The 20812-nt window shown below is 47.5% G+C and overlaps 1 protein-coding gene across 1 annotated transcript in view; it reads right to left on the bottom strand.

The window, feature by feature from the left end:
* The window catches only part of LOC125453793 (broad substrate specificity ATP-binding cassette transporter ABCG2-like), a 70975-nt gene that overhangs the window by 1748 nt on the left and 48415 nt on the right, over window positions 1-20812 (bottom strand). The window contains exons 13-20 of the mRNA XM_059650969.1: window positions 18957-19207; window positions 15456-15539; window positions 13869-13951; window positions 13338-13427; window positions 10711-10835; window positions 5486-5640; window positions 3582-3671; window positions 902-1002 (exon numbers count right to left, since the gene is read on the bottom strand). Coding sequence (XP_059506952.1) covers window positions 902-1002; window positions 3582-3671; window positions 5486-5640; window positions 10711-10835; window positions 13338-13427; window positions 13869-13951; window positions 15456-15539; window positions 18957-19207 — 979 coding nt within the window. The remainder of the gene's footprint in view (window positions 1-901; window positions 1003-3581; window positions 3672-5485; window positions 5641-10710; window positions 10836-13337; window positions 13428-13868; window positions 13952-15455; window positions 15540-18956; window positions 19208-20812) is intronic.

Raw genomic sequence — 20812 nt, forward strand, 5'->3', positions numbered from 1 at the left:
GGCCCTTTCTACACCTTCTGTGCTTATCCTTTTATGGAATTTGGAGAACAGATCTGTATGCTCGCTCTGACTGGGGAGTTCACTCTGTTGTCTCTGAGAGTCCCATTACCAGACCCTGAGTGTTACAGTTGGACCCTGAAAATGTACTGCAATACTGAGGGAGTGTTACAACTCAGAGTGGCTGACTTTTAGATGAGTTGTTAAGCTGAGGTCCCATCTGTTCCCACAGGTGAATATAAAAAATAATGACATTGATTCTCACATTGCTGTTTGTGGGAGTTTGCTGTATGCAAATTGGCTTCCAAATTTCCTACAATACAACAGAGACTGCACTTCATTGGCTGAGAAATGATTTGGTGTGTTCAACGGTTGTGAGAAGTGCTATAGAAGTACAAGTTTTTCTTTAACTAGTCTAGGTCACAGTGAGTATGGGATGGTTGCTGGTTTACCGCAGCAATGAATTTTAAAATCTTTAATGGGTGACCTAGGAAAATCCCCCGTCACACTGATCTTAGCAGCTGGTTCTGGTATCAGAGCCCAAAATCCTGGCTGTCTGGGAAAATTTTACGCCTCGTGTGCCTTCCAAACCCACGACCACTTCCATCTGGAAGGACAAGGGCAGCAGATACATGGGAACACCAGCCCCCTGCAAGATCCCCCCCAAGCCACTCACCATCCTGACATGGAAATACATCGCCGTTCCTTCAGTGTTGCTGGGTCAAATTCCTGGAATTCCCTCCCTAAGGGCATTGTGGGTCAACCCACAGCACATTGACTGCAGCGGCTCAAGAAGGCAGCTCACCCCTACCTTCTCAAGGGGCAACTAGGGACAGGCAATAAATGCTGGGCCCAGACAGTGACACCCACACCCTGCTAGTGAATACATTTCGAAATTACTTACGAGATCTGAACGGGGGTTGAGTTTGGGCAGTGACAGCCCATCCCCATATCCGACACATTATATGAAAATTTCAAGCCCACAAATTCATTCACCATGAGAGCCTGTGAGATGGAACAGATCAGGAGTTACATCGGGAAACCACTGCATTGGAAGACAGTACAGTACTCTTTCAGAATGGCCTCCCTTACAGCAGTGTGGGCCAACCTACAGCACATGGACTGCAGCAGTTCAAGGAGGCAGCGCACCCCCACCTCCTCAAGGGCCAACTAGAGCAACAGCCACCTCCCTGATGAATAAAGAACATCTTGCAGTGCCTTGTTTCTCAGAATGCTGCCTGCATTTCCATGTCAGTGGGATTTTAACCTCATCACACTAACTTCCAGAAAACGTTCCCATCATTCAGCCTCTGAACAACAATGAGTCTTTTGCAGCCGTGAATGTATTACAGGAAAGATGAATATATGACAGAAAGGTTCTTCTACAGTTTGCCATAAATCAATAATGCTGTATTATAGTTCTATCAACAATAATCTGTTCAGTGTCCGGACAGAGTGTTCATTGATATCAAGGTAATTTAATATCAGCGCAGTGCTGGGCACACAGATGGGCTAAGTTACAGAGAGTACCCTACTCTGCAAACCCAGAGAGGGGGACTGCCTATGTATTCATGGATACACATTGTGTGTGTGTATATATCTATATTATATATGCTTTATATATCTCTCACTTTTCAGGGCACCAGCCAATATATCATGAATCTCTCATTTTGCTAAGCTCTGACTACCGAGTTACAAAGTGTAATATCAATAACCATATTCATTCCATAACAGGCTTCCACTGAAACTCTCTAACAACAATCAATTTCATTTAAAAAGCAGCCTTAAAAATGATAAGACATCCCAAGGCACTTCAGCAGCATTTCAGAATGACACCAGTCAAGATGACAATCTCAAGTCAGACATAAAGCAGGTTTGAAGGAGGAGAAATGTTCAGCGAGGGGAAGTAATGGGACAAAGCAACACCGGAGGAGACTATTCAGTCCATTGTGGCTGTGATAGCCCTCCAAAGGAGCAATGCACCTCATGACCTCCATGACCTTCTCCCTATAATCCTGCACACTATTCCAATCCAGATGATTATCCCATTCCCTCCTGAAAGCCTTGATTGATCCTGCCTCCCCCGACACTCTCAGACAGTACATTCCAGACCCTAACCGCTGCCTCCCCCCACACTCTCAGACAGTGCATTCCAGACCCTAACCACTGCCTCCCCCCCGACACTCTCAGACAGTACATTCCAGACTCTAACCACTGCCTCCCCCCACACTCTCAGACAGTGCATTCCAGACCCTAACCACTGCCTCCCCCCCGACACTCTCAGACAGTACATTCCAGACTCTGACCACTGCCTCCCCCCACACTCTCAGACAGTGCATTCCAAACCCTAACCACTGCCTCCCCCGCGACACTCTCAGACAGAATATTCCAGACCCTAACCACTGCCTCCCCCAACACTCAGATAGTGCCCAGACCCTAACCACTGCCTCCCCCCACACTCTCAGACAGTACATTCCAGACCCTAGCCACTGCCTCCCCCCACACTCTCAGACAGTACATTCCAGACCCTAACCACTGCCTCCCCCAACACTCAGATAGTGCCCAGGCCCTAACCACTGCCTCCTCCCCACACTCTCAGACAGTACATTCCAGACTCTAACCACTGCCCCCCCGACACTCTCAGACAGTACATTCCAGACTCTAACCACTGCCCCCCCGACACTCTCAGACAGTACATTCCAGACCCTAACCACTGCCCCCCCACACTCTCAGACAGTACATTCCAGACCCTAACCACTGCCTCCCCCCACACTCTCAGACAGTGCCCAGACCCTAACCACTGACCCCCCCCCCACACTCTCAGACAGTGCCCAGACCTGAACCACGCACTGATTGAAACAGATTATCCACCAATCATCAATCACTTCTTTTGTCAATTTTCACCAAGTAATGCCGTCTGGTTCCTGATCTTTTCGACAACGCAATCAGTTTCTCTCTGCCAACTCTGCCCAGTCCCCTCATGATCTTTGAAAACCATGGTCAAATCTCCTCACAGCCATCTCTTTCCCAGGAAGAGCCCTCACAACATTTAGTTTTTGATTTGGGGATGTTTCGAGCTGACAATGATTGTTGTTGAATGACAAAGAGCCAGCCTGGGAGTTTGCCAGTGAGCCTGCACCCCTCTGAAAGAAAATCTACTTGACAAACCCTCCTTTATCATCTCAGATTTAATCTCACCTGCACCATCTGGTTTTCCATCTGAATACTCAAAAGCCTGATCTCCTCAAACTGTTCTCCATGTGCTCAGAAAAATCCTACATTGCTTCATCCATTGGCTGCAGCTCTCTTTCTAAACTCTAACTTTACCTCAGCGGAGCCCTTGTACTGTCCTTCCTGATTGTAGCGATAACATTGTTGGGCACAGACGTTTACTCATTTCCCTTCACCAACCACTTGGTCAATAGCAGCATGTTTGCACAGCCTGGCACAGTGACGGATGGTGTTTGATCAGTGCTTCTGCAAAGTGTGTAGGGAGGTTTTCCCAGATTAAAGTCTCCCTCTCCCTCTCTCTCTACATATATATGTGTGAGGAATTGTGTGCAGTCATGACAATAGTGACTTACAGTAACTCCGTAGCGAGGGATACTGATATACCGTAACCAGCTGAGCCATTTTACAACTCCTGGCAGATGCACCAATAATCCGGAATAGATCTAAGTGTAATTACTCAGAGTTAGTCTTTTTCACAGATAGACCACAAATAATATTACTCCTACAATTAGACCATTCAATACCGGTACAGGATATCAGGGCCAAAGTTAAGGGGCTGAATGGCCTACTCCTATATTCTGCTCCCTAATGGTTCAGTCAGTTCTTTTTGCCGCTGAGTCACAGAGTTGCATACAAAGACCCAGGCAGACACTGCAGGACCACCCAAGTCCCTCATGCCCCATTCCCCACACCACCACCCCACCACACCCCTCCCCATTGTGTTTTTTGCTTCTTGAACAGGCAGTGACCCAGAGCAGAGAAAGAAAACATTACCAGGACAGAATGAAACTCCCCCCATGACACAGCGACATTGGCACTAATGATGACAAAAAATTTGCTTCCAATCATTCAAAATAGTAATGGAGCGTCCGTGCGCAGTCTGTCTCTCTGAGCATGCCAATGGCCTGAATGATGAGGCAGAGTTAATGGCAGCACGGGTGCTAACCCTGTTCCTTTGGATCCCACTGCTCTGCGGGACCCTGTGCTGCCACATGTGCCCAGAGAACAGCCACTCGAGAGGCAATTGACAGGAAGCCTAGAGGGAGGATTTCATGAAGCACGAGAATTCAGTGTTTAGGGTGTTGGGGGATGAAGAATGAATAGAAGACAACAACAAACGGGAATGAGTGTTACTTCAACCCAACACTCACGATGAGGTATGGTGTCTAGCCCCTAGCTTCTCCAAACAATCCCATTCCCACTGTCACATACAGGATCCTCCCCCTACATCCAACATTCTCTATGGGTAACTCAGTCAAATTTCACCCTTTTACATTCTAAAGAACTTGAAAAGCTCATGTGATAATGGGAACTGCAGATGCTGGAGAATCCAAGATAACAAAGTGTGGAGCTGGATGAACACAGCAGGTCCAGCAGCATCTCAGGAGCACAAAAGCTGACGTTTCGGGCCTAGACCCTTCATCAGAGAGGGGCATGGGGTGAGGGTTCTGGAATAAATAGGGAGAGAGGGGGAGGCGGACCGAAGATGGAGAGTAAAGAAGATAGGTGGAGAGGAGAGTATAGGTGGGGAAGTAGGGAGGGGATAGGTCAGTCCAGGGAAGACGGACTGGTCCGGTTCCGTAGGCAGGTGCTGAGGAAAGTGATATGGCTGTGGTACCTGGTTTGCTTCAGGACATGGTCGAGCAGTTTCAAGGCTGAAGAGATTACAAGAGAGTTGCAGTGGGAGAGAGATTCTCTGAGGTCGGTCCGGAGGGAGGAGGGTAACTTCTTCAGGTTAGGCATCCCTGGAAGAGGCTTCGCAGTGAGGTTAAAATTGTATCAGTGATAATGGGAACTGCAGATGCTGGAGAATCCAAGATAATAAAATGTGAGGCTGGATGAACACAGCAGGCCAAGCAGCATCTCAGGAGCGCAAAAGCTGACATTTCGGGCCTAGGCCCTTCATCACAGAGGGGGATGGGGAGAGGGTTCTGAAATAAATAGGGAGAGAGGGGGAGGCGGACCTGCCTACGGAACCGGACCTGTCCATCTTCCCTGGACTGACCTATCCCCTCCCTACCTCCCCACCCATACTCTCCTCTCCACCTATCTTCTTTTCTCTCCATCTTCGGTCCGCCTCCCCCTCTCTCCCTATTTATTCCAGAACCCTCACCCCATCCCCCTCTCTGATGAAGGGTCTAGGCCCGAAACGTCAGCTTTTGTGCTCCTGAGATGCTGCTGGGCCTGCTGTGTTCATCCAGCCTCACATTTCATTATCTTGAAAAGCTCATGTGACTTGTTTATTGATTTGACTTACCGTCATCAAGACGAAAGTGAGTGATAGCACAATGATCGCAACTGTTACAGAATTCCCTCCGGCTACAATTGCCAAGACCAAAGCTGAAGAGGTGTAGGAGACCATGTTCAAGGTGAGAATCGATACAAAAATTGCAGGAACCGTTCGTTTCAAACCTAGGACAAAGTAAACCAGAAAGGTGAGCTCAGGGTCAGTCAGGCCGGTGTTCCTGCGAAGGACTCTCCCATTGCCTGGGGCCTGGTGACCCTCAGGTTAAACTACCACCAGCTGTGTCTCTGTAATGAGGCTGCAGCCCCATGGTCTGGTAAGACTATGGCAAGTTTACTGCAGACACCAAACTTTACAGCACAGGAACAGGCCCTTCAGCTCATGTCTGTGTGGACCACGAAGCCATTCTAAACCAATCTCATTTATCTATAATATATCAGTGATAATGGGAACTGCAGATGCTGGAGAATCCAAGATAATAAAATGTGAAGCTGGATGAACACAGCAGGCCCAGCAGCATCTCAGGAGCACAAAAGCTGATGTTTCGGGCCTAGACCCTTCATCAGAGAGGAGATGAGGTGAGGGTTCTGGAATAAATAGGGAGAGAGGGGGAGGCGGACCGAAGATGGAGAGAAAAGAAGATAGGTGGGGAGGTAGGGAGGGGATACGTCAGTCCAGGGAAGACGGACAGGTCAAGGAGGTGGGATGAGGTTAGTAGGTAGGAAATGGAGGTGCGGCTTGGGGTGGGAGGAAGGGATGGGTGAGAGGAAGAACAGGTTAGGGAAGCAGAGACAGGCTGGACTGGTTTTGGGATGCAGTGGGTGGAGGGGAAGAGCTGGGCTGGTTGTGTGGTGCAGTGGGGGGAGGGGACGAACTGGGCTGGTTTTGGGATCCCTACCTACGTCCGTGACACCACCCACGCCCTCCACCTCCTCCAGGACTTCCAATTCCCTGGCCCCCAACACCTCATCTTCACCATGGACGTCCAGTCCCTATACGCCTGCATTCCGCATGCAGATGGCCTCAAGGCCCTCCGCTTCTTCCTGTCCCGCAGGCCCGACCAGTCCCCCTCCACCGACACCCTCATCCGCCTAGCCGAACTCGTCCTCACCCTCAATAACTTCTCTTTTGACACCTCCCACTTCCTACAGACTAAGGGGGTGGCCATGGGCACCCGCATGGGCCCCAGCTATGCCTGCCTCTTTGTAGGTTACGTGGAACAGTCCCTCTTCCGCACCTACACAGGCCCCAAACCCCACCTCTTCCTCCGTTACATTGATGACTGTATCGGCGCCGCCTCTTGCTCCCCAGAGGAGCTCGAACAGTTCATCAGCTTCGCCAGCGCCTTCCACCCCAACCTTCAGTTCACCTGGGCCATCTCTAGCATATCCCTCACCTTCCTGGACCTCTCGGTCTCCATCTCAGGCAACCAGCTTGTAACTGATGTCCATTTCAAGCCCACCGAATCCCACAGCTACCTAGAATACACCTCCTCCCACCCACCCTCCTGCAAAGGTTCCATCCCCTATTCCCAATTCCTCCGCCTCCGCCGCATCTGCTCCCACGATAAGGCATTCCGCTCCCGCACATCCCAGATGTCCAAGTTCTTCCAGGACCGCAACTTCCCCCCACAGTGACCGAGAACGCCCTCGACCGCGTCTCCCGTATTTCCCGCAGCATGTCCCTCGCACCCCGCCCCCGCCACGACTGCCCAGGGAGGGTCACCCTCGTCTCGCACACCACCCCACCAACCTCCGGATACAGCGCGTCGTCCTCCGGCGCTTCCGCCGTCTGCGGTCCGACCCCACCACCCAAGACATTTTTCCATCCCCACCCCTGTCTGCTTTCCGGAGAGACCACTCTCTCCGTCACTCCCTTGTTCGCTACACACTGCCCTCCAACCCCACCACACCCGGCACCTCCCCCTGCAACTGCAGGAAATGCTACACTTGCCCCCACACCTCCTCCCTCACCCCTATCCCAGGTCCCAAGATGACATTCCACATTGAGCAGAGGTTCACCTGCACATCTGCCAATGTGGTATACTGCATCCACTGTACCCGGTGTGGCTTCCTCTACATTGGGGAAACCAAGCGGAGGCTTGGGGACCGCTTTGTAGAACACCTCCGCTTGGTTTGCAATAAACAACTGCACCTCCCAGTCGCAAACCATTTCCACTCCCCCTCCCATTCTTTAGATGACATGTCCATCATGCGCCTCCTGCAGTGCCACAATGATGCCACCCGAAGGTTGCAGGAACAGCAACTCATATTCCGCTTGGGAACCCTGCAGCCCAATGGTATCAATGTGGACTTCACCAGCTTCAAAATCTCCCCTTCCCCCACCGCATCCCAAAACCAGTCCAGTTCGTCCACTCCCCCCACTGCACCACACAACCAGCCCAGCTCTTCCCCTCCACCCACTGCATCCCAAAACCAGTCCAGCCTGTCTCTGCTTCCCTAACCTGTTCTTCCTCTCACCCATCCCTTCCTCCCACCCCAAGCCGCACCTCCATTTCCTACCTACTAACCTCATCCCACCTCTTTGACCTGTCCGTCTTCCCTGGACTGACCTATCCCCTCCCTACCTCCCCACCTATACTGTCCTCTCCACCTATCTTCTTTTCTTTCCATCTTCGGTCCGCCTCCTCCTCTCTCCCTATTTATTCCAGAACCCTCACCCCATCCCCCTCTCTGATGAAGGGTCTAGGCCCGAAATGTCAGCTTTTGTGCTTCTGAGATGCTGCTGGGCCTGCTGTGTTCATCCAGCCTCACATTTTATTATCATTTATCTATACATGGTCCACACCCCTCCAGTCGTTTGTAACTGTCTAAATGTGTCTTAAACATTGCAATCATATCTGCTGCTGCTTCTACCATCTCCTGTCACAGCACATTGCAGGCGCCCACCATCCTCTGTGTAAAAAGCTTGCCTCTGCATGTCTCCTTTAAAATTTCCCCCTCTCCCCTCAAACCAATGGCCCCTGCAATTTGACATTTCCACCCTGGGGTAAAGAGTCTGACTGTCTGCCCTGCCCATGCCTCTCATAATTTTATATACATCTATCAGGTGGCCTCTCGGCCTCTGATGCTCTGGTGAAAATATCCATGTTGGTCCAGCCTCTCCTCAGATTTTTTTTTAGCAAAACCCAACAACTGTTCAACACTGGAACTGAAGAGAAGTCAAACTGGACCTGAAGCAATGGCTCTGCTTCCCTGTCCACAGAGGCTACCAGACCTGATGAGTTTCTCCAGCAACTTCTGTTTTTGTACCATTGAAGAGTTTATTTTGTACCTGTATTCTCTTCTGCAGGACATTACTTCATGGGAATTTTACTCAAAGCTGGAGTTCATCTCGAGACATGTTCCCCACTTGGCCTGATCCACCAACATGGCTGCCAATCTCTTAGGGTTGAGTCTCAAACAGTATGAGCCCTCACCCTTAGGGTCAGTTCTCCAGGCCCTCTGTCCATTAAGTATTTTAATAATATCAGAGATCCCTAGAAATCTGCTGGAGATTCATAGAACATAGAACAGTACAGCACAGTACAGGACCTTTGGCCCACGATGTTGAAACAAACTTTTACCCTAAACCGAAGGTCTATCTAACCTCCACCCCTACATTATACTATCATCCATATGCCTATCTAACAGTCGCTTAAATGCCCCTAATGAGGCCGACTCCACTATCCTCTCCGGCAATGCATTCCACGCCCCTACCACTCTCTGAGTAAAGAACCTACCTCTGATGTCTCCACGAAATCTACCTCCACTCACTTTAAAACTATGCCCCCTCATAATAGCTACCTCCACCTTAGGAAAAAGTCTCTGGCTGTCTACCCTATCTATAACGCTAATCATTTTGTACATCTATCAAGTCACCTCTCATCCTTCATCGTTCTAAAGAGAAAAGCCCTAGCTCTCTCAACCATTCCCTGTAAGACCTTCCCTCCATTCCAGGCAACATCCTGGTAAATCTCCTCTGCACCTTTTCCAAAGCTTCCACATCTTTCCTGTAAGTCTATGGATTATTACTTGCTCTCTATAATGACAAATGTCTGAACACCAGTCCCAGCAAGGCAGGAGGACAGGGATGGGCGGGAAGGAATTCCAAACTTTTACACACAGCAAAATGGTGATGGCCTGCATACCACTGCCTGCAGACCTGGTGCCAACAATCACAAAATAATATTTACAACAAGTAGCTGCCTGCTGAATTTGAATAGGATCTTGTTGAGAATAAATCTGTGAAATTACAGGGATAGGAGGAGGGAATGGGGCTACCCAGATTGCTCTGCAAAGAGATGATATGAACTTGATGGGCCGAATGGCCTCTTTCCATGTCATAATAACTATGTAACAGTCGGGTGATGACACTTGTCTAATCTTACCTAACGTTCTCGCTTTGATGTGTTGCCGTTGGAATGGGTGGAAAGGTGGAAGTGAGGCTCAGTGTAGAGAGAAGTGCGAAGTCAAGCACTTTAATTGGAAGAACATGGAAAAACAACATAAAATAGAGAGTACAATTATAAAGGGGGGACCTGGGTGTACATGTGTAAAGGTATTTGAAAGTGGCAGGACAGGTAGAGAGAGCAGTTAATAAAACTATCGAGTGTCTTTGTGCAAGAGTATGGAGGTAATACTGAACTTGTACAAGACACTCATTAGACCTCAACATTGTGGGCACCACATGGTAGGAAGGTGTGACTGTGTTGGAGAGAGTGTAGAAGTTATTTACAGGATCGTTCCAGGAATGAGAAATGACAGAATGAAGAAGTTGGAACCGTTCTTCCTGAAGAGCAGGCGGCTGTGAGAGGAGATTTGATGGAAGTTTTCATCTTCATCAGGGAGCTGGACAGAGTAGCCAGGGAGAAGCTGTTCCTGCTTGTAAAAGGGTCAAGAAAGAGAGGGGCATGGGCTTAAACTGATGTGCAAAAGAAGGAAGGGAGTGAGAAAAGCTTTTTTCACACAGTGAGCGTGGTTAGAGTGCACTGCCCGGAAATGTGATGGAGGCATGTTCCATCGAGACTTGGAAGAGAACACTGGATGGTTATTTGGATGGCAATAGTGTGTGGGGGGATATGGGCAAAAAGGCAGGAGACTGGCACTGCGTTTGCTGAGCCAGTACAGGCATGATGGACGAATGGCTACCTATAGTGCTGTAACAAAAAAATTCTGTGATTCCAAGTTTGCGGTGAGAATTCAGAAACCTAAAGAAGTATTTTAGTTTCAACTTACCTGCGAGAAAATAAGTTGTGCTGTTATAAATAACACCTGGAATTGTCCTCAGGGGGATCAGATCAAACAATAACTTGGAAATGAAGTATGCTGGCAATGAGTAGTACCCGCTGATATATTCATGACTAAAGGAAAAAGAAATCATCAAATATTAGTGGGTGAAATAAATCACAGTGTTGAGATTCTACTGAAGGTACAAATTTTGAAATTGCTACCAAAATGTGTCTAAACTGTGAGATAGTAAGAACAGCAGATGCTGGAGTCCGAGAGAACACAGTGTGGAGCTGGAGGAACGCAGCAGGCCAGGCAGGATCAGAGAGAACACAGTGTGAAGCTGGAGAAACACAGCAGGACAGGCAGGATCAGAGGGAACACAGTGTGGACCTGGAGGAACACAGCAGGCCAGGCAGCATCAGAGGGAACACAGTGTGGAGCTGGAGGAGCACAGCAGGTAGGGGTCCCAACCTGAAACATAAGCTTTCCTGCTCCTCTTATGTTGCCTGGCCTGCTGTGCTCCTCCAGCTCCATACTGTGTTCTCTCTGATGCTGCCTGGCCTGCTGTGTTCCTCCAGCTCCACACTGTGTTATCTCTGAAGCTGCCTGGCCTGCTGTGTTCCTCCAGCTCCACACTGTGTTCTCTCTGAAGCTGCCTGGCCTGCTGTGTTCCTCCAGCTCCACACTGTGTTCTCGCTGATGCTGCCTGGCCTGCTGTGTTCCTCCAGCCCCACACTGTGTTCCCTCTGATGCTGCCTGGCCTGCTGTGTTCTTCCAGCTCCACACTGTGTTCTCTCCGATGCTGCCTGGCCTGCTGTGTCCCTCCAGCTCCACACTATGTTATTTGTATCTAAACTCTGCTGGACTGGCTCAATTTCACATTGCGGTACAATTTGTTTGATTCATCACAATCTTTCAGAAAACACCCAACAACACAGTAATCCAATGTGATCACCTGGTGACCTTTTTGAGTAACATGTTACTGGCTTTACCAGCAGTAACCTGCTACAGTTTTATCTCAGGATTATGCTGAGATTTAGTGGCACAGACTGAAGCACGTTAAACCTTTCATACACAAGACCATAAGAAACAGGAACAGGAGTGGGCCATTCAGCCCCTTGAATTTGCTCTGCCACTCACTGGGATCATGACTGATCCGATGTTCCTCTCATGCGCTTTCCAACCCTTTCCCCATAATCCTCGATTCCCCGACAGATCAAGAATCTCTTGAACTGGTGAGGTTCTGATAAATTATGGTTGGACTCTACCTGTGTAGAATCTCTTCACTGATACACCACATTTATAATACAGATATATTCAATAGCATTTTTATAAAATAATTAAACCACAATGTCTTGCATTTATATAGACCCTTAACCACAATTAAAGCATCCCAAAATGTTTCAGTAGCACATGCTCATCATTTCAGTTACTGACAGTCATACAGTTTTGACAGTATGGAAGAAGGGCCTTCAGCCCACATAGGTCATGAGGAACCCCTTTTTCCAGCATATGGTCCATTGCCTTGTTTACTATGGCATTTCAAGTGCTCATTTAAATAGTCCTTGAATGTCTTTTCGGACATATTCAGCTCTGCACTGCGATAAACACAGTTTTAACTTACTGTTATTACTGCTAAATCGCAATGCTCACATTCTATCGATTTCACAAATCTATCGATTTGGAAGAGAATGTCTGTCCCACTGATGTTGAATGACAGAGTAAATATTTCTTACTGCTACTTCAGAAACAAACTCTCCAAAATTGTGTCATAAAACTATCTGTAATGATTTCACAACTTCCATCTTATCTCATTTAACATGCTTTACAGCATTTTTCTGACTAGCTGTCGGTAAAGTTTGAGGACATCAAGGAAATCCAGCTGTTCATCAGCAAACTCTCAATAAACGGTTTGGTTTGGGTCAGATTGCTAACCTTTGACAGGGAAGTGAGCATTTTTTTTAAACAGTGGGGCCACTCTCCTTCAAGATTAGGGGTATTTAAATAAGGCGTTCAAGATAATCTGGATGCAATGAAGGCCGTTAGGCACAGGAGCTGAAATAGGCTATTCAGCCCATTGAGACTGATCTGCCAGCGAGTTTTGAGAAGATTTGTAGCTCAGGTTGAGGTTCTGGATGTGAGTTTGCTCGCTGAGCTGGAAGGTTAGTTTTCAGACGTTTCGTCACCATTCTAGGTAACACATCAGTGAGCCTCCGACGAAGCACTGGTGTTATGTCCCGCTTTCTATTTGGTCTGCCATTCAGTGGGATCGTAGCTGATCTGATCGTCCTCATCTCCACTTCCCTGCCTTTTTCGCATAACCCTCTGTTTCCCTTCCTGATTAAAAATCTGTCTGTCTCAGCCTCAAGTATAAAAAAGGAGGAATAGGCCAGTGGAAGCTGATTCAATAAGAACTTTCCAAAGGAAAAAGCCTGCAGGGCCATGGGGAAACAGCATCAGACTGGGACTGATGGAAAGAGCTAGAATGGGTAAGATGAAATGAATGGCCTCTTTCCATGTTGGGAGATAATATTTTGAAAATTCTTTGGCTGCAAGTTAGATGGAAATAACTGTCACTGAGACCTTCTGGTACTGGTCTAGTTTCCACACTATTTTTATTCAAAATTACCTACGTTAAAATCTTCTTTTCTGTGACCAGAAGTTCAATACCAGAGATACTGCTGTACATCTGACAATTAACAATAAAAAACAAAAGACCAGATCTGTAAAGAAAAGAAATAAAGTAATTAGTCCTTATTATCACGCAAGATCAGTATAGAACCTGGTGATCTAGTCGATTTCAAAACCACAGGAATCTCTCTTGACCTCCGACTGTAACTCAGTCGCAGCTCCACTTGTAGATTAACTGAGCGGAAGGGCTGAATGTTACTGTATCACAGACTGGAGAGGCTGAATGGCCTCCTTGTGTTCCTGAGTAACGGTATGGAGGGGCTGAATCCTGTCATTGAGCCACACACCACCTTGACGCAGAAGTAATCGCCAGCACTTCAGCATCATTGGAGCAGGGAGCAGTGGTGTACTTCCTAACTGCTTGTGTTCTGCCACTTGACATTTAGAGGCCAGCACTGCTTTGGGGCTCCAGGCTATAGTTTCTACCCCTGCCCACCTTACCAGAACGATTTGTGAGTGTGACTCATACTGACCGGTTGTGCAGCCCAGTGCGATTGGTCTTCATTCGGTAAAAGACACATCCCAAAATCAGGCACAGTATCACTCCGATTATCACCTAGAGCCAAGCAAAAAGCAGGTCAGTGCAGAGAGAACTTTCTGGACGATTGCAGTAAACTAGAACTGGCCGATGCTCCAGTGATGTAACTCGACTTGTTAAATTCCCTCTTTCAGATCAGACATGAACCCAAAGCTCTGCCTACTCTCTCAGGGTGATGTTAATGGTGTCACAGCTGCTGACCTGGATCAAAAAGACATTTTCTAGGCATCATCCCATTGCGGTGTGTGGGATCTTGCTGTGTGATACTTGGCTATTGCATTCCTTTACCATAACAATGACTGTACGTTGTGATTGTTTTATTGGCTGGTTTACAGGTTTGGACATCCTGATGAAGTACAAGTCTTTCCCTAAATGTGTTGACTACACTCACAGTTGCTTTTAAAGTTCCCCATTAGTGGTGTTTCCAGGGGCTGTCAGTATTAATTCTTAATGTAGTTAGGGACAAAAAAACTGCAGATGCTGGAACCCAAGGCAGACAAGCCGGAGGCTGGAAGAACACAGCAGGACAGGCAGCAACAGGAGGAAAGGAGCTGTCAATGTTTTGGGTATTACCCTTCATCAGCTGTTGCTGTGTTCTTCCAGCCTCCTGTTTGTCTAGCTGAATTCATAATGTATCTGATAATGCTGCCCTCCAGGTTTACACAAATTGACACATTTATGTGACCCCGGAATTGTTTGTTGGACCCTAGCAGCTCCCTCCCCCAGTCAAAAGGAAATAGGTGCATCTCGTTCTTACAGCTAAAGGCATCAAAGATCTTGGGGAGAAGGCAGGGTCTGAGTTGAATGATGAGCCATGACGGATGAATGGTGGAGCAGGCTTGAAGGGCTGAATGGCCCACTCCAGCTCCTATTCTCTATGTTTCAATGTCATGAGATGATACCATGGAAAACTTGTGCACGCAGCAAACCTGATTCCCCTCACGTGGATGAACAGAGCAATTGGAATCAGTGGTTTTGTTGAATAGTAATTTGTTAATTATTTTTCATTAATCATGTTACCTTTCAGCTTTCGGTAACAAACTGGAATTTGATTAAAATGTGCTTGCATTAAAGGAATGCTGTAATGAAAAGCAGTACTGTCCAGGGCCATAAGAAACTACAGAAGGTGGATGTGCACAGCCCAGAGCATCACAGAAGCCAACCTTCCATCCATGGACTGCATTTACGCTGCTCGCTGCCGGGCGATGTAACCTGTATGCCTCTGTCTAGATTCTTTTCACCCTGTGTTCTGTATATCCTTGCTTACTATGATCTGCCTGTACTGCTCACAAATAAAGCTTTTCACTGTACTCCGGGACACATGCAATCAATCAATCAAATCAAATCAGGTACATGCGAGTTCCCAGTGTGGGAATTGTGTCGCACAGGACCGTATCTGTACCCCGGGCCTGCTGCAGAGTATCTCTTAACTTCTTGGAACAGGCTGATTAGAAATACTTTTCAGAAGAAGGGTGTGGGCCCGAAACGTCAGCTTTCCTGCTGTGTCCATCCAGCTCCACACCTTGTTATCTCTGATTCTCCAGCATCGGCAGTTCCCGCCATCTCTGATTAGAAATGCTTCAAAGATAAGACCAGTGGTAAGACTCTAGCCTCACAGTTAGCTGGAAGTGGTTAGTTCTGCAAACACATACCAAGTTCCCCGTCTCCTTCCCTCTTCTCTCCAACTTCCCCAACCCACTCTCTCTCTTCGCCTTTGAGATATTCATTAACTCTTTGTTCTTTCCCTGAGTTGCTAGTTATCTAATCCTAATATTTCCTTCTGTGGCTTTGTGTTAAATTCTGACAGTCTGCACCCCTATGGAGCACTCCCAATGGCTTCCTGTGTTAAAGAGGGTTTTATAAAACAGACAGGGAATATCCTCCTGAAAGAGAGTTCCACGGGGCCGCAGCTCTGGGTTGTGCTTAGGGTTTAACTTAAATGGATGAAACATAGGTTCAGATGCAAGAGGTTCCCAGGAGAGCCCAAAGACAGGACAGGGATTATTGGGCTGTGTACAGCCTGAGTCCACAGGAATATGGACACTGGAAAAGACCTGAGTTAACGTTTTGGGTCCGTTGAGGAAGAGGGTTCTGAGGAAGGGCCATCAGACCAGAAACGTTAACTCAGACAGTTTTCTTCATAGATGCTGCCAGACCTGCTCAACTTTTCCAGCAACTTCTGTTTTTGTTCCTGATTTACAGTTTCCGCAGTTCTTTCAGAATTAAATGTTATTTGTTTATTGATTAAGAAAGCTTAACCTGGTTCAGCGACTATTGTGTAGTATTTCAAAGTTTCTTAACCTAATTAAACAATCAATAATAATGAATCAGTTCAGGGAATAGCTACAGGACAAAAACTTCACTGCCTCACACATTACTTGTGTAAATTTGCAGCTCATAATACTTTCTTTTAAACTTTAAAAAATGTTGACAATTCCGAGCTGGAACATGCCTGAGAGATTCAGCACAAAGACTTTCACTTCCTGGTTGGGGTATTTTGGTCAGAATTTCATTGGATAGCAGAAGATAACAAGAGTGGGAGACTGGGCAAAGTGTTCCATTGCTGATCAAAGGTGGTCTGTTCACTCTCTGTATGCATGCATGTCCAGGAATAAAAGTAACAGTTACTGTAGAAAGCCAGGGAACTTTGCAAGAAGAGAAGCAATACTACCTCAGGTTTCTGGTCAGCGATCAGTATAAAGTGACATGTGACCCCCAGCAATTACAGTGCCAGGTTACCCTTAGCACAGCTTTACCAACAGCGAAACATTTCTGAATGCACGGTTATTTGCTGGAAAGGGATGGAGGGGGTAGGGCAACCTATTATGTAATCAAGATTCACACCATTGGCAAGAACCACACCCTGTAAGCAGGTTGGTTGACAGATGTGCTTATTGACAGGGAGAATACTCCTCTTGATATCTGAATATCACCAAAGGAATATTCAGCTCTCTCCAGGAGAAGAGAAGGGATCTATTGATTTAATTTTTCACCGAGAAGGCAGCAGGGCAGGGATCTGACAATGCTGGCTCAGAAAGCTGGTCTGGATTCTCTACTCAGTCACTCGAACTGGGTTAAACATCACGATGCTCTGACTCAAAGGGGACAGTGTCACAGTCCAACTCCTATTGGACTATAACTGTTCTTGCAGTGTTTTGAATACAATTTGAAAACCACCTCTGTGAATAATATTTCAAAACTTATACACTGGCATTAGAACAAACACAGAGAATGCTGGAGAAACTCAGCTGGCCTGGCAGGATCTGTGGCGAGAGAAACTGAGTTAATGTGTTGAATCCAGTCTGACTTTTGTTCAGAGATAGTAGGAACTGCAGTGGGGATAAAACTCACACAAAGATAAATGACTTTTGTTCAGATGTTCTGAATTTAGACTCAAAACAGTTCAGCATTCTTTGTTAACAAAGTGTGGAGCTGGATGAACGCAGCAGGCCAAGCAGCATCTCAGGAGCACAAAAGCTGATGTTTCGGGCCTAGACCCTTCAGCAGAGAATGGGTCTAGGCCTGAAACGTCAGCTTTTGTGCTCCTGAGATGCTGCTTGTCCTGCTGTGTTCATCCAGCTCCACACTTTGTTATCTTGGATTCTCCAGCATCTGCAGTTCCTATTATCTCTGATCAGCATTCTTAGTGTTTGTTTCAGACTTCCAGCATCCACAGTTTTTTTTCCTTTCATAGTGGCATTGCAGTCTGTTCAAAACAGCTTCACTTGGTTAATTCCTGGGACACAGGGGTTAACTTATCAAGAACAGTTAAACAGGCTGAGCCTTCATTCCTCAGAGTTTAAAGAGTTGACAGTGACCTTATTGAAACATATTAGACTCTGAGTGGGCTTGCCAGGGAACAGGGTGAGATGATGCTTCGAACAGTGGTGGTGGTGGGGGGTCTCAGGCTAGGGAATACAGCTACAGAATAAGACATGCTCATTTAAAACTGAGAAGCAAAGGAATTTCTTCTCCCAGAGTCTATTAATGTCTGGAATTCTCTGCCCAGAGAGCTGTGGATTCTCACCCAGAGATGATATAAAGCAGAGGTCAGTAGATTTTTGAAATATGGGGGAGATGAGGGCAATGACGAGTTGATACCAAAAAGGAGGTGAGGCCTGGGTCAGATCAATTATGATCTTTTGGAATAGTAGGGTAGGTTTGAGGGACAGAATGGCCTATTCCTGCTCCTAATTCTTAAGTGCTGTCATCTGTCTGTTGTATCAGGTTCCAGCTGATCACACAAATTCAGGTCAGGTTTTGAGATTCCTGTTTGTTGTCACTCTAGTACATGATATCGGAGATACAGCACAATATGTCCTGAGCTGCCGATGCCCCCAAGCCCACCCCCGACCTCAGGAGGAAACTATCACACCTTCCCTAAAGGACTCATCTACAGATTAATTAAACCTTATCCTATTACAAATGCTGAAATTACAAAATGTAGATCCCTGATAAACACACAGGTTCCTCCGTGATCAGAGATAGAACATAGAACATAGAACATTACAGCACAGTACAGGCCCTTCGGCCCTCGATGTTGTGCCAACCTGTCATACTGACCTCAAGCCCATCTAACTTACACTATTCCATGTACGTCCATATGCTTGTCCAATGCCGACTTAAATGTACCTAAAGTTGGCGAATCTACTACTGTTGCAGGCAAAGCGTTCCATTCCCTTACTACTCTCTGAGTAAAGAAACTACCTCTGACATCTGTCCTATATCTTTCACCCCTCAATTTAAAGCTATGCCCCCTCGTGCTCGCTGTCACCATCCTAGGAAAAAGGCTCTCCCTATCCACCCTATCTAACCCTCTGATTATTTTATAATATTTTATATTTATAATGGGAACTGCAGGTGCTGGAGAATCTGAGATAACAAGGTGTGGAGTTGGTTGAACACAGCAGGCCAAGCAGCATCTTAGGAGCACAAAAGCTCACGTTTCGGGCCTAGCCTAGCTTGGCCTGCTGTGTTCATCCAGCTCCACCCTTTGTAACCTAGGTTCCTCTGTGAGCCTTACCGTTAAAATTGGCACACGTGGGTCCCCCAGGTACTTCCTGAATATCCGCTTTCCCAACCACTTCAGCTGGTGAGAGAATGGTGTTGTCTGTGTGAAGTGACTTGGGGAGGGTAGGATCTGATGCAGCCTGCTATAATCAGAGAGTTTCTCTAACTGTGTCATTAGCTGACTGAAATGTGTCGAAGCATGGTACGTCTGCAGCAATGTCTCGTAGACAGTAGAATCACCTTGCTGATTAGTGGGTCCAAAACCTATAGCGAAATGTCAAAAAATAATTCAGTACATTACTGGTACATTCTCCATAGCAGCACCTCAACCAGAGTCCACTTCCCAACCAATCTGTATGCTTGGAATCCCATTTACTTATTTCTCCATTGCTAACCCTCGATTCCCTGCCTTGGGAATCTATCTGCATCTGTCAGCAACATTATTCAATGGCCCAGCCTCCATCACCATCAGAGCCAGAGAATTCTAAACTTGCCTAAGACTCTTGAGAGAAAATCATGTCCCCTCACCTCTGTGTTAAAAGGGAGCTCCCTAACGTTTAGACCATACCCCCTAGCTCTAGGATTCAACGACAACCAGGAAACATCCTTCCACCTTGTCACGACTGTTCAGAATCTCAGACACTTCAATCAGGTCGCACCTCAATCTTCAAAACTCCACAGGATACATGCCCAGTTTGTCCCAGTGCTCCTCATCAGAAACCCAATCATTTCAGCTGAAATCCAGTAAACCTCCAACTCAATTACATCCTTCCATCAAAAAAGGTATGGCTGAGGGAAATGGGAGGGGTGAGTGGGACAATCAACTAGCTCCTGCAAAGAGCTTGGCCCACCTTGGTCCGGGAACTCCCTACCTATGTCCGTGACACCACCCACACCCTCCACCTCCTCCAGAACTTCCAATTCCCTGGTCCCCAACACCTCATTTTCACCATGGACGTCCAGTCTCTATACACCTGCATTCCCCATGCAGATGGCCTAAAGGCGCTCCGCTTCTTCCTGTCCCGGAGGCCCGACCAGTCCACCTCCACCAACACCCTCATCCGCCTAGCCGAACTCGTCCTCACTCTCTACAACTTCTCTTTCGATTCCTCCCACTTCCTACAGACAAAGGGGGTGGCCATGGGCACCCGCATGGGCCCAAGCTATGCCTGCCTCTTTGTAGGTTACGTGGAACAATCCCTCTTCCACACCTACACAGGCCCCAAACCCCACCTCTTCCTCCGGTACATTGATGACTGTATCGGCGCCGCCTCTTGCTCCCCAGAGGAGCTCGAACAGTTCATCCACTTCACCAACACCTTCCACCCCAACCTTAAGTTCACCTGGACTATCTCTAATACCTCCCTCTCCTTCCTGGACCTCTCTGTCTCCATCTCAGGCAACCACCTAGAAACCGATATCCATTTCAAACCCACCAACTAGAATACACCTCCTCCCACCCACCTTCCTGCAAAAATGCCATCCCTATTCCCAATTCCTTCGCCTCTGCCGCATCTGCTCCCAGGATGAGGCCTTCCACTCCTGCACATCCCAGATGTCCAAGTTCTTCAAGGACCGCAACTTTCCCCCCACAATGGTCGAGAACGCCCTTGACCGCATTGCCCGCATTTCCCGCAACTCATCCCTCACACCCTGCCCTCGCAATAACCGCCCAAAGAGAATCCCCCTTGTCCTCACATACCACCCCACCAACCTCCAGATACAACGCATCATCCTTCGACACTTCCGCCATCTACAATCCGACCCCACTAGTAAAGACATTTTTCCATCCCCACCCCTGTCTGCTTTCTGGAGAGACCACAGTCTCTGTGACTCCCTTGTTCGCTCCACACTGCCCTCCAACCCCAC

This window comes from Stegostoma tigrinum, chromosome 1 (genome assembly GCF_030684315.1).
Source record: "Stegostoma tigrinum isolate sSteTig4 chromosome 1, sSteTig4.hap1, whole genome shotgun sequence".
NCBI classification, from domain to species: domain Eukaryota; kingdom Metazoa; phylum Chordata; class Chondrichthyes; order Orectolobiformes; family Stegostomatidae; genus Stegostoma; species Stegostoma tigrinum.